Source organism: Periophthalmus magnuspinnatus, chromosome 20 (genome assembly GCF_009829125.3).
Source record: "Periophthalmus magnuspinnatus isolate fPerMag1 chromosome 20, fPerMag1.2.pri, whole genome shotgun sequence".
Classification (NCBI taxonomy): domain Eukaryota; kingdom Metazoa; phylum Chordata; class Actinopteri; order Gobiiformes; family Gobiidae; genus Periophthalmus; species Periophthalmus magnuspinnatus.
In genome coordinates, this window is record NC_047145.1 from 10,872,054 (window position 1) to 10,884,849 (window position 12,796).

Sequence of the window (12,796 nt, forward strand, 5' to 3'; positions counted from 1 at the left end):
TGCTTTACAACCACTGAGGCCACTGATGGAAACTTAGGATGTGTGCTGCTGATGCAACTAGAAACTCAACTTAAACAAGCAACTGGATTTGTAATCATAAAAAAATCTGCACTTTATAAAAGTTTTTTTCCAAGTAATTATGTTTGTATTGTTTAAATGGCTGAACATGCATATTTTCTAGGAAACATGTCTTGTCAAACAAAGGATACACTCTTGAGTAAATGGGAATAGTTGAATCACCAAAGCCAGCTGTGATACTCATTGTCAGAGGTCAGCATGCACAAACATGAACAATTGCAATCAAAATTTATAAATAAACAATTTAATAAGCAGTGGGACTTTGGGAGCATGTGAGTGTTTCCTATTGTGGTGCATGCTTTATTTGGCCCTTATCTCTTGCGCAGGGAGTGAGAAAGAGGCATCATGTAAAGCATTGCGATTACATCGTGTGGGTTTGTTCCACAGGAATGTAAGATGCACTCAGCTCATTCTGTGGTGCGGCACACAGGGTCTCTCATCAACCCTCCAAAGCATCTTAAGTGGAGAGGTCTGAGGGACTTGCTAGCATAATCTCATTAGCTCCGCTGAAAGCTACTGATGGGCTCTGTTGTTGCTTTGCTTGTCCTTGACGAATACACAAACACCCCTAATTCACAATGCCTTTTACCACTTTTACTTTGAAAATGTAAACCTTGCTTTAAAGATAAGTCATTTTAAGGAGAGTCGTTCAGTTTGTTTCAGCTTCAGCAATTATGATAGTGTGCAGGAACTCAACCAAGCCACAGAACCCGCAAAAGCTTAAGTGGTATAATCCTCATTACATATCCATATCAGATACTTGAGAGTGTGACAAAGTCCTCCTATAAGGCTTTTACCACGGAGTCAAGTCCCATCAATATACCGGACTTAGTGCCACCTGGGCACAATGTTCAGTTCCACTGCTCAATGGGAACCACAAAGACCAAATCTCAGATATCTCTACTCCTTTGCCTTCCAGGGCCAAGGGCAGTCATGAGAGCAGTGTTGAACACAGGCTGAAACCCAAGCATGTGGTTCTCTCACAGAGCCTTTGAGTGCTGGGCACACTGTCCCAGTGGGGATCTGGGCCAATGACAGGCTCTCTTACCACCACACACTTCCACTTTGTCTTAAGGCCTCATCCACTTGCTGGCCGTTTCATAGCAGCAGCTTGTGCCAGTGCATTCTCGCTTATATTGAGCTAAGGGGCCTCCACTTGTCCCTCCAGTGTTTTAGTTATCCCAGCTGTGCTGTGGCCCTAATGTTGTTGGCTTAGGTGTGAAATGCACAAACACTCGACACACAGGCTCTCCTGTGCAGGCATGTGGGGCTCACACATCCACTATCACAGCTCCTTCCTCTCCCCATTCATTTTCTCCTCCTCTTATCCCTCCTTTGCTCACAATCTGCTCAATAGCCTCCATCTCCCATCTCCCTCCCTGTTACTGCGCTGCCGTGCGTTTGTGCTTCGCTGATAAGCCTAAGATAGCAGATCTCGGTGGTCGCTGATGTAATGATGATGAATGCTATGGTTCTGCCAGTCTCCTCCCTCAGGGGGCCCTCGACACTGAACAGTGGCCCTAATGAAATGAACACAAATACAGTACCCTCGCTGTGGTGGGGGTGCAGGTGAACAAATCTAAGAAGACACATCAAGAGTTCATGTCCAAATGTCCCCCTCCTCCAGTTGGGAACTAGACTCATTTTGTATGCATTTAGCAAATGTGCCCCAATAAAGGCCCGTGCTGAAGGTTTACCTTAAAGCCCTGTTATAAATAAGGAGGCTTGTGAAAACACAGACTTGCTGATTGAATGTTTGAACAACAAAACAACGGCACTGCTCATGTTCCATCAAAAGCAAAAGTTTATTTTTGCGTTTGACTTTGATGTCGACAATTTGCAGATGACTTTCAACTTGGAGCCTTTGTCAGCTAGGCGTGTAATTTATGTTAAATTGATTTGCCTAATATGCTTATAAAATGAGAATGTTTTTTCAGAGGGAACAGTCTGAATTGTGGTATTTTAAACCTGTTTAATCGCCTCCCTTTTGCTGTGGAGGGATTAGAGACAGGCACACAAATGAAGATGCACTCTCTTCTTTAATGGGCCATAGAATAGACACTACATGAATTGCATTAATATGGCATTAACATTTATTTTATACAACAGTGTCAGGTAGTGTGTTCTAGCGTGTTCTGACTTGCTTTTTATCTCAAGATGTATCTGTGTCTATTTATGCTATTGTGGTGACAAATCTCCTTTTTGTATCTGTCGGTAAAAGTGTGGAACATACTCAAAGATCACTTCTGATATCAAACACCGAACAGGAACATGTGCAGAGCTGGCTGTGTGGCTGTGTCCCGGTCAGACGGATTATAGGTGAAAAGGTCTTGCTTTTAATTGCTGCTTTGGAACTGTGGCCTGCCTTGGTGAACACAAAAGGCCGGTCAGACACGCTTCAGTGGCTTGGACTTGTGAATATTTGTCCGACCAGTGGAATGCCAGATCCTCTACTCATCCACACTACACTCCAGTGCTCACCTCCTATTTACTATACTGTGTAATTCAAGCATTCAAAAAATAAACCTAGCTAACAATAAACACAAATGTTAAGGCTATAAATTGTAGATGTTCAAAGAAATATGTACCTCTGAATATGTACAAGCTTTACTATATAGATGACTATTTCTGCCTAAAAGGAAATTATTAAAATACCTTTTTTTCATGGAACCTGAGTATTAATTCCTTATTTTCAATACTAAGAAAAAACGTGATACACAATACCATTTTTGTCCTCTGTAAATTATTTAAATTTGCAAGGAGCCATCTGTACATCATGGCAAGGGACAACAGATGAAAACTAGCCTCTTGGCTAATTCTGGCATGTTAAACAGTTACTGTTGGTCAACATGCACTGTCCACTATAAATAAATAAATAAATAAATTTTAAGACAATAGGATTCAATTTTCATAGTACTATCTTAAAAATTATCATGTGGTCATATATTAGCTATGATATAGATCAAGACCTTTCTAAAGTTATTAAGGAAAGGTCCAGGTTTGTCATGTTTTTCCTAGTATCGATACCTTTTCACATGAGTATCTTATTTCACTACTAGTTTTACTTTCAATTAATATACACCCTCACATATACATTATTGATGATTGCGGTAGGGATGTCAAAAGTATCAAAAAGCAGATACTAATCTATTCTAAAATTAGTATAAAAACTAGATACTCAATTGAGTCACAGGACAGAAAGGAACTTTTCCTGAATAGCTTTAGAATGATTTTGAGGTGCGTCAGAACAAGTATAAGACCACATAGGCTAGTATATGCCCATGGACCACTATGGAGCCTACCTGGATGACTGAAGGATAAGACCACATGGTAATATAAAAGAAAGTACTACGATCTAATATTGAAAATAACATTCTATTCACTCTAGTCTAAAAAAGAGTCTTTGTCATTATGAGTGTGGAATCGGTATTGAGGATTGAGTCTATTCCATGGTATCGAATTGAATGTGAAAGTTTTGTATCATGTCAACACTAGATTGCAGATGTTTTGTACAACTCTGAACTCTCCAAACAGCCAAACAGCGTAACTCAACCTCCACAGATAGCAACATGAGATCATTTGATTTCTTGAAACATAATTTTGTGTTTCCCTTGTTTCCTATTGAATGTTTCTGCCAGGCTAATCGTCACCATTCACCACAGCTGTCAAAGTTCCAACACAGCTTCTTAGTAGTTCATCAACACCTTTTGTTCAGTTCCCTCTCATTCTTCATATACATTTCTTTTGTCTTACTTACTATCGACATTTATAGACTCCTGAATGACTGACACCTCTGATCACTCATTCCATGTTCAAGAAGGCAACCTCCACACATGTTTTAACTGCCATAGATCCTTCATAACCAATGCTACTATCAAAGCCCTGCAGCAATGATTCAACACGATATCTGCAAAAGTAGGGCATAAACTACGACTACATGTGTGCGCATGTGGGAGTGATTAGAGGACAAGCCCTTGTTTAATTCTGTTTTGATTGGTAGGGGAGTAATTGCGTTGTGTTTTTTCTTCTTTTTAGTAAGCCCCACAATTGCTTACAGATGTTGTTGCCGGGTCAGGACGGATGACAGGCTTTGGTTTTTCTGGAGGTTGGATGAAAAAAATAAACAAAGCTTTGAGTGTTTGTCTGAAGTTTACCCTTCACCACCAACCACCACCCCCTCCTCTACCTCTGCACATCCCTGGGGAGGCAGTAGAAATCACTCTCTTGCTGTTCTGGTGTAACACTGCGAGCCCCTGTTTGCATTAGGGCTTGACTTTAGCGCTAGCCTTTGTACTTGGGGCATGTTTACACCACGTACAACAATTCAACATTACTACCAGGTAATTAGCAGGTCTCTCTTAGCTAGCCGCGTAAAATATTTCATGTAATTATGCTTGAGCGATGGCGTCTAAGTGGGTTTTGCCTTATAATGTAGCTGTCCTGTACTTTGAGTAAATGACTGACTGCTTGCACCACTGTAGTCTTTATAATCAGGGACCTCCGTGACCTAGATCAAGTTTGTAGACAGCCTCTGAGGTGCTGAACTGAGCGGCGTGTCTACCAGACTGTTGGCTCAACCTCTGCTAAACCCACAGACAGTATTAACTTGAACCACCTTTATTCTTTGAAAGAAAAATTGCCCGGCACCATGATATTCCCAAAAGGGCCTTCAAACAAGCCTTGTTTTTTCAGCACCGCCAATGCTTCTCTCTCTGTGGTATCCCCTTAAGGTTTCTACGTTCTCACTTGAGTGGGATTATCAGTTTATCCACAAGCTGCCTTTATGCTGAGATATAAATCTATGTTGCATTTTTTAGTTTTTGGACAAGAAGTCAGAAGTTTAGCACAGTTGAAAATGAGGTTATAGTCAAATGTAAGATTGAATATTTGTGCCGTGGTGAGAGGCTATCCAGGCCACCTCAGACACTTGCTGTTTTGAGTTAAAATAATCAGGGTCAGGCTGGTGGATTGACCTTTAGGGTGCTTGGGGAATCCAAGAGAGGGAGGTTGGATCTCAAGTATTTTTTTCTTATTTTTTTCCACAACTGCCTCAACTGTCTTGTTCTCCAGGCGATTTATTGACAGAATGTTTAAAGTTGGATCAGAGAAGACAAATATTTTTTTCTTGTTAAACTACTACATGGAAATTTGCTAAAGTATGCAACACAGGTAATTTAGGGAATTGATGTGTTGACATAATTGTTAGCTTAGTGAAGGAACCGTTGTTGGAGTTAGCCTCACCAGATACTTTAATATATTGCACAAAATTGACTCTTGTAAGCTTTAAGCCATGTTAGAATGTTGTTATCTCATCAAATAATACCTGGAGTTGTGTTTTGTTTCATTCACACATGCTTCCGTAACCTTTTATTATTATTAATATGGGATATTCTGAATATATCTAATACTGTCCAGTATGAACTTCCATGTGATGGTTACTTAAGTGTTTTAACACTAAAGGCTGGTGGTTTATTTCCTGCTGTTGGTACTGCATGTTCTTGGTACTTCATACACTGTGAATATTTATGTGTGACTATGGTTGAAGGTGACAGGAAAAGTAATAGGCCCCCAGTACAGATGTATTGTAAAAGCGGCTCTTAGGATTCCATTGAGATGACACGTGGATTTCTGCATCTAATTACAAAGCGTTTTTAGTGTCAGTGAACCAGGAAGTAATGCAGGTGTGCTGTTAGCATGCTAGTCATTGTTAGAAACATGTCTCATTACTGTAAATAATTAGCTATTATTATTGGCTATTAGGATGCTAGGAGTGCATTAATAGTCCATATTTTAAGACAGAAAAAATCAGGTGTAACTAATAAATCCAATATGTTTTAATCATCTTTTACTTTGTTCCCCAGGTATTCTGTCTCCATGAGGTCTTGAGGAATGAGCCATCATCATGGAAACCCAATCCCAGGCCAGTTCAGCAGCTGAGAAGAAGAAGAGGGTGGAGACCATTGTAGCGACCAAAGGATCATCAGCGCGCAATGACATTAGCGAGAAGGCGGTGGCTTCGAGCACCACCTCAAATGGTAGGCTCTGTTACGTCTCTAACATTGCTCTCAGCCATGATTTATGCTAATGTAATGTGTTCTCCCGGGACACACCCAGCTTTGAGAGGACTGGTCATTTAGCAGTTGAAAAATGGAAAAGTAAGACAGACTAACAAAGCTTATGTTGAAAATGCTTCCATCTTAGTCTGTAGTCAAAGTTGGATTTAAAATGTAGTTTACATTAATCAGTGTAATCAATCAAATCAATCAAGTGTTAGTTAGTGTTTTAGTTAAAGGGTACACTTTTTAGAATTATATTTGAATACTTTAGTCTCTGTATTTCACATTAACCTTTTTGTAATGTGTATGTGGAATACTAGTATAAAAAAAACAGAAATTTGAGCTAAAACAAGAACAATTATTATTGAAGATGGCTAGTTGTGTTTGGAAGGTCATTTCAAGTCTGACGTTACTTTATCATTGCTGATTAATGAGTCTGTGTGTGTGAACTAATCCATTTCCTGGATTTCCATTGGATGACATTCATGCAGTGGGGCCAAGTTGCTTTCAGCTCTTGACAAAAGGTCAGACTAAATATGTTGGACTACTCAAATGTGTGAATGAAACAAAACACAATTCCAGGTATGTTTTCAATGAAGAAATAACATTATAAAAATCTAAGGGCTTAAAGAGGGGTTATTATGCTAAATAGATTTTTATGAGCTTTCTACCATGTTGTAATGTTATTCCCTCATCAAAAACATGCCTGAAGAGGTTTTAGGTGTCATTCATGCACATATGGGCGTGACTTAATGCAGGGAGTAAAGGGGAGGGAGCCTCAGAGTGTCAAAAACAAAAGTGATATTTTTAAAACATGTTAATATGTTGATTTCAGCAAATATAGCATATTTGCTATATACATTGTAAAATAATAAAAGGTAATATGATGATCTAAATATATTATCTGTTAGCAGTTAATACCCCATAGAAGTAAAATACACCCTCTTTAAGAAAGTTGATGAAGCTTTATACAAGACCTTGTAACCTCAACTAAAACCAACTTTGTAACTGTAAGTGAATAGTGCACAAGTGGAATTTAAATAAGATCCTAAGTGTTCCTAGCCAAGTCTTCAAAAGATAATTTGTCAAGATAAGCATCCTCTGTTACAGTAAACATGAAAGTGATCCTTCCCAAAGTCCCAGAGCACAAATGTTTACTTTTTCATCTATTCTTGTGCCTCTGGGTGACTTGCACACATGAAGTGACTGGTAGCGGAACTTTGGCATGTTTACATAGCCGCGTCTTTAACACATGCTATTAAAAGCGCCTGGGAGCGTACAGTTCATTAAGCTTGTCGTCATTCACTCTGTCACCAAATTCAGATGCTGCAGTGGAATATTAGACGGTGATTTTTCTTTGCTGAAAACCTTGGACGTCCAAGTCGAAGTCAAAACAAAACTGTTGAGATCATTTGTGGTCTGAGCTGCAGCTGTGCTCATTAGCAGAGAGGGGATTTAGGAAGGCTGGCTTTCTCAAGTGGTGGCCCGGTGACAGGGGAAGTCACTTACACCTCACTTGTAACTTCAAGGAGTCAAAGAAGAACATCGTAAGTATGAGACAAAGATAAACACCTTAAGAAAAGCTAAATAGCCTTCTATGTTGCTGCCCATCTGGGAGTTACACAGGAAGTAACTAAGGTAATGTATTTTCAAGCATCTTGGGGACACACTCATTCTTTGTAATTCCCAGATGGTCCGTACCGTTTTATTAATTAAGAAGGCAGCTGTGAGAAAAACATTAAGCTGGAAAAAGCATGTATGAATTCTTTGTAGATCTTTCTTCATAACATGGTGGTAATTACAGCCATGATCAGTGATTGAGTTGTTCTAATAACTTTCACTTGGGAGACCAGCAGATGCACTTGGATATGTGGAGGACAAACTCAATTTTGATACCAAGGAACAGACTGGATACTCAATACCGGTTGAGATGCCACCATGATAATAAAAAACACTCAACCCTAGTACTTTCTTTTATATCACCATGTGGCTTTATATCTCTGTAATCTCAGTCGTCTGGGTAGGTTCCACAGCGGTCCATGGGTGTATACTAGTCTATGCGGTTTCATACTTGATCTGATATAGCTAAAGTTGATTCTAAGGCTGTTCAGGAAAGATTCATTCCTATTATGTAAATGTGACTTTTTTTTTTACTATTGATACTTGCTCAAATTAGTATCTAGTTTCCATACTAGTTTTAGTATTGATTAGTATCTGATTATTGATATTTTTTCCCACCCTTAATACAGTTGTAAATACACTGATCATTTCCAAGAGGGAAAGGCAATTTTTATCAGCTGCAAAAAGTCCCTTTTAAGATCCCAATTTCCGCAGCAGAATCATAAGATACCTTACACATTCTTTGGGTGGTTATAATTATAGCGCATTCCCAAGTTGCCCCAGAACTCATAACCTCTTATCAGGTGTAACCCTACACTGGTCTCAACTTTAACCCCCATAGCTCTTGCTCCTGCTCTTCCATCCAAACAAAAGGTAATTGTGAGCAGCTGTGGAACCCTGGTGACTGCGTCTTCTGAGCGGGACATGAGCCAAATATTTGCCACAGTCCTGCAGCCACCCCTGATCGTGGTCTTAGAAACCCTGTGGTGAGCTCAGCAACAAGATGTTCAGTTAAGCTATGAAAAGTAGAGCACAGATAACACAGAACTTTAAGAACACATATTGTACCTGTTGTCTGCTATATAGTTATAATCTATGACACTGGTGAATCATTGTTATAATTTGGACATTTTAAATCACAGTATTGATCTAAAATGACTTAATAAAAGAAAAAAGTCAGCTGACTTCCATGTTAGAAAACTGTGGTGCCCAGTGGCAGCTGACGTCGCCATAAATGTTATCGGCACCTTCTATGGCTAGATGCACATAATACTAGCTGGTAGCAGATTTTTTTCATTTGCACCAAAATGACCACGTGAGACTTTGGAGAATTGGAGAATGAAGTAAGTGCAGAAAAGTGGGCATATACCGTGGTGATGAAAATGGAGGTTGATTGGAGCAATGACATCTTGAATACAGGGGAATACAGTTTACTCAAACATGCATGAATCACACTGAATAAAAAAAAGAGAGGTCAAATGAGAAGGAGACTATACAACTATAACACTGTTAAAAGCCCAAAAAAGTATATTTTCCATAATAGGTCTGCTTTAAATGTCCTTATTGTGAATTATTAATGTCACTTTAGGACACTTAAACTTTTGGAATATGGAACACCAAAAGCCACTGCTCTGGGGAGTGAAGCAGTTTGGCTGTAGCTTAAACCAGTTGCTGATAACGTGAAGTTAGTTGAGTAGTCAAGGCACTTTTAGTGCTGAAATTACAGAAAAGAGTCTGGTGAGGTTAAAAACTAAAAGCACCCTGAAATACCACCGATGATGTCATCCAGTGGTGTCACAGGTTTTGTGCTTTAGAGAAGGAGACAGCCAAAATTTGCAAGACTGTTCTCAACATGTGTGAATGAAGTTAAATACAGCCCCAGGATGTTTTTTTCCTGGACTACAAACTCAAAAGTCAGTTTAGCACAACATAAACAAACTTCTAGACAAAAATATATTGTATAGTCTGGTTTGCTACTAAGGAAATATTAAATAATATAAATTGAAGAGTGAAAAGTTTGGACAAATGTACATTAATAACAGTAACAGTAGAAGTCAGCTAGGGCAAAGGCAGTTCATGGGTTTATTGATGACTCACAACTTTGAATAAGAAGTTACTGCTGCTAAACTTGTGCATGAGTTACAATATAATTTAAATTAGATTAAATATGTTATAATTCGCCTTTAATCTTGAGACCTTTCATCATTCCATTATTTCTTAAAACCACTTTCAGAATGCATGGTTACTCATTATTTGAAGTTCATTGACATAGGCCCCTAAAATATTTATTAGTTGGCTTCTGCTTACGATAATGAACTTGCTTTTGGGTAAACCGCAATAAAATTAAAAGCAATTTTAATCAAAGTTATCAAAAGCAGGAGTAATAATTATTGAGTCCAATAGTAGAGTGTTCCCACATGGTTGGCTAAATGGCGGCTTCATCCTGCGTGGCATTCATCTCTATGTCTCCTCCTCTTCCTTGACAGCTCAAAAGAGCCGACTGTGCCACAACAATGCTGTGATTGGTGCTCTTTAGGAGGGGTGCGCGGGGTCCCTTCCCCTCCCTCACTCATCATTCGGCAGGCAGGTGGACCACAAAGTCCCCTGATTCTTTTGTTGGGTCAAAACTAAAAAAACAAGATGTCCATGCCCCCTGGCTGAATAAATCCTGTCGTCATGGGATAATTTGCTAATAAAAAGCGAACGAAGGGTGGGGCTATATGGTTGGTTATATGAAGAGGGAAAAGGTTGTGGTTGGATTTTAATATGGGTTTAGGAATGGAGCGGGAGTTAGTGTAAGTAATAGAATGAAGCAATAGACTAGGCTGGGAAATTTGTCAGGGTAGAAACATCTGTTTATGAAATAGCTGTGGTAAAACCTTTTTATTGCTCAGGGTTTTAAAGGGAGAAGCCTTAAATGCAAAAGGTCCTCTCCTTTTTGTGGATCAGAAAAAGGAGCATGGCTAAAGTGTTTAGGGAAGAAAACCCACACTCGACTGCTTTGAAAACATCAGCAGACGGAGGCGAGATATACCCGAGAGTCAGGGGCCACCTCTTTTAGGCAGCCATTTAAATGATCAACAGTAAATAGAGGGGAATGTCATCTGACAGAAATAAAGTTCCCGTTAACAGCAGGGATGGAAAGTAATTTACAGATACGCTGTCCCCGCCATCTTTGTGCCTCCCAGATAAGGTTTCATTTCAGAAACGGATAGGAGACATTTTCACTTACGGGCCCCCATTCTGGGACACCTGTGATAACAGCTTGTGGACCCCTAATTGAAAATGGGTTTCAAAATGGATTTTCACTTTTCTTCCTCCTCTCTCTCACCCCTTCCCTCATGACCGCCCCCCCTTTCCTTGTCTATTCCTTCCAGCCCGATTTTGCTGTGGTGTTCCCCTGTCATCGGCAGAGGGGGGCAATAGGGAGGACAGGGTGGGAGGGAGAGAAAAAGTAGGGAGGAAGGCTATGCGGGGAAAATGGAGCGTTGGGAGCAGATCATCTCTCAGCCTATGTCACAGTGATGACAGCCGCGTGATCTGTCTTATTAATGAAATCATTGATCACTTGATGGGACTCATAATCAACTGTTTCTGTGTCTGTGTCCTGCCCCATCCCCTCCTCCGCCTCCTGCCTCCTACAGCCACCATGCTTTTTCTACCTCATGTCCTGTTTTAACTCATATTAAAAGAAATAAAAAAGGAAATTAATTAGAACACACAGGAACTGCCATTAAGAAATGACAAGTAATCTATAATGACAGGATCTGAATAGCAAAACTATCTAGAATTCGTTCAGATTCTCTTAAATGTGTCATTATGATGCACCATAGACCTTTTAGCAATACAATGTAATGAAATCTGAAGAATATGTGAAATTATGATTTATTCACAACATTCTTAAAACCTTCACTTCTACCTTGTGATATCATTAGGTGGTAATTTAGCAAGTTGTCACGATACTAAAGAATAGACTCAATACCAATTTTGATACCCAAATGATAATTTTAAAAGCTGTTTTTTAGACAATATTTTCATTTTCAAGACAAAATATTTATTTATTATACCATGCGGTCTTACACTAGTTCTCATAGAACTCAAGATGAAACTGTTCAGGAAGGTCACATTTTATCCATTTATTCCAGTTTTCGGTATCGATACTTGCTCTAATGAAGATCTAGTTTCGATACTAATTTTAACATTGAGTTGATAATCATCGATCTGATTTTTGATACTTTTGACAACCCTAGTATCAAGTGCTTGTCCTTTTTCTGACATTTTTAAAATACCCCTTCTTATCATTACAGCAATCAAATTGTATACATTAACTTAACTAGCAGCTTTTGTTTTTAGTTTTTAGGCTTCATTCCTAGCAAAATACAGTGTCAGGAAGTACAGAATCCAAAGTAAAAAACCCTAAATAGTGCGTAATTTCCAGAATTCTTAAAAACCACCAATTTCTATATGGACATCTTATAATAGTAATTTCAGTCTGACATAGATGTGATTAAGGCTTATTATGTGAATGTGTCCATGTGGAGTTGTGGAGGTAGCAGCGCAGGCTGAATGTGTTGCCCCTCTCTGGGCTCAGCCTGTGGGGGCTAATGAGAAAGGACTGATGGAGGGATAAGGGACCTCATGGGAGCACCGGCTGGCCCATGGGTCAAACAGCACAATGGAGGAGGTGTTATAGAGGCTGACACACAACCCCACACAGGAGAAACTTGGAAAATTGTTCAGAATTATCCCAATAAGGTTTTACAAATTATGTACTAATTGCTTTATAAGACAGACACCTATGGATAATTTGTAAGGGCTGTACTTAAAATATCAATAAGGCAATGTATTGTTACAGGCTTCTGGATGTGTATGCATCACAGCTTTTTTTCTTGCTTTTTATCCAAGCGGAACAGAAAAAAATGCTAACGTTCATATTGTTACTTACAACAATGCGTTGTGTTGAAAACATTTGCAGCTTCTTTGAGGAAAAAATTCATTCAGAAACAGTGAAAGCTTTGTTTTCAAGTTGTCTGGTAAGTCTT

At 39.2% G+C, this 12,796-nt stretch overlaps 1 protein-coding gene across 1 annotated transcript in view; it reads left to right on the forward strand.

Moving 5' to 3' along the window:
• The window catches only part of gli3 (GLI family zinc finger 3), a 132,347-nt gene that overhangs the window by 11,886 nt on the left and 107,665 nt on the right, over window positions 1–12,796 (forward strand). The window contains exon 2 of the mRNA XM_033985981.2: window positions 5,940–6,113. Coding sequence (XP_033841872.1) covers window positions 5,981–6,113 — 133 coding nt within the window. The 5' untranslated portion in view covers window positions 5,940–5,980. The remainder of the gene's footprint in view (window positions 1–5,939; window positions 6,114–12,796) is intronic.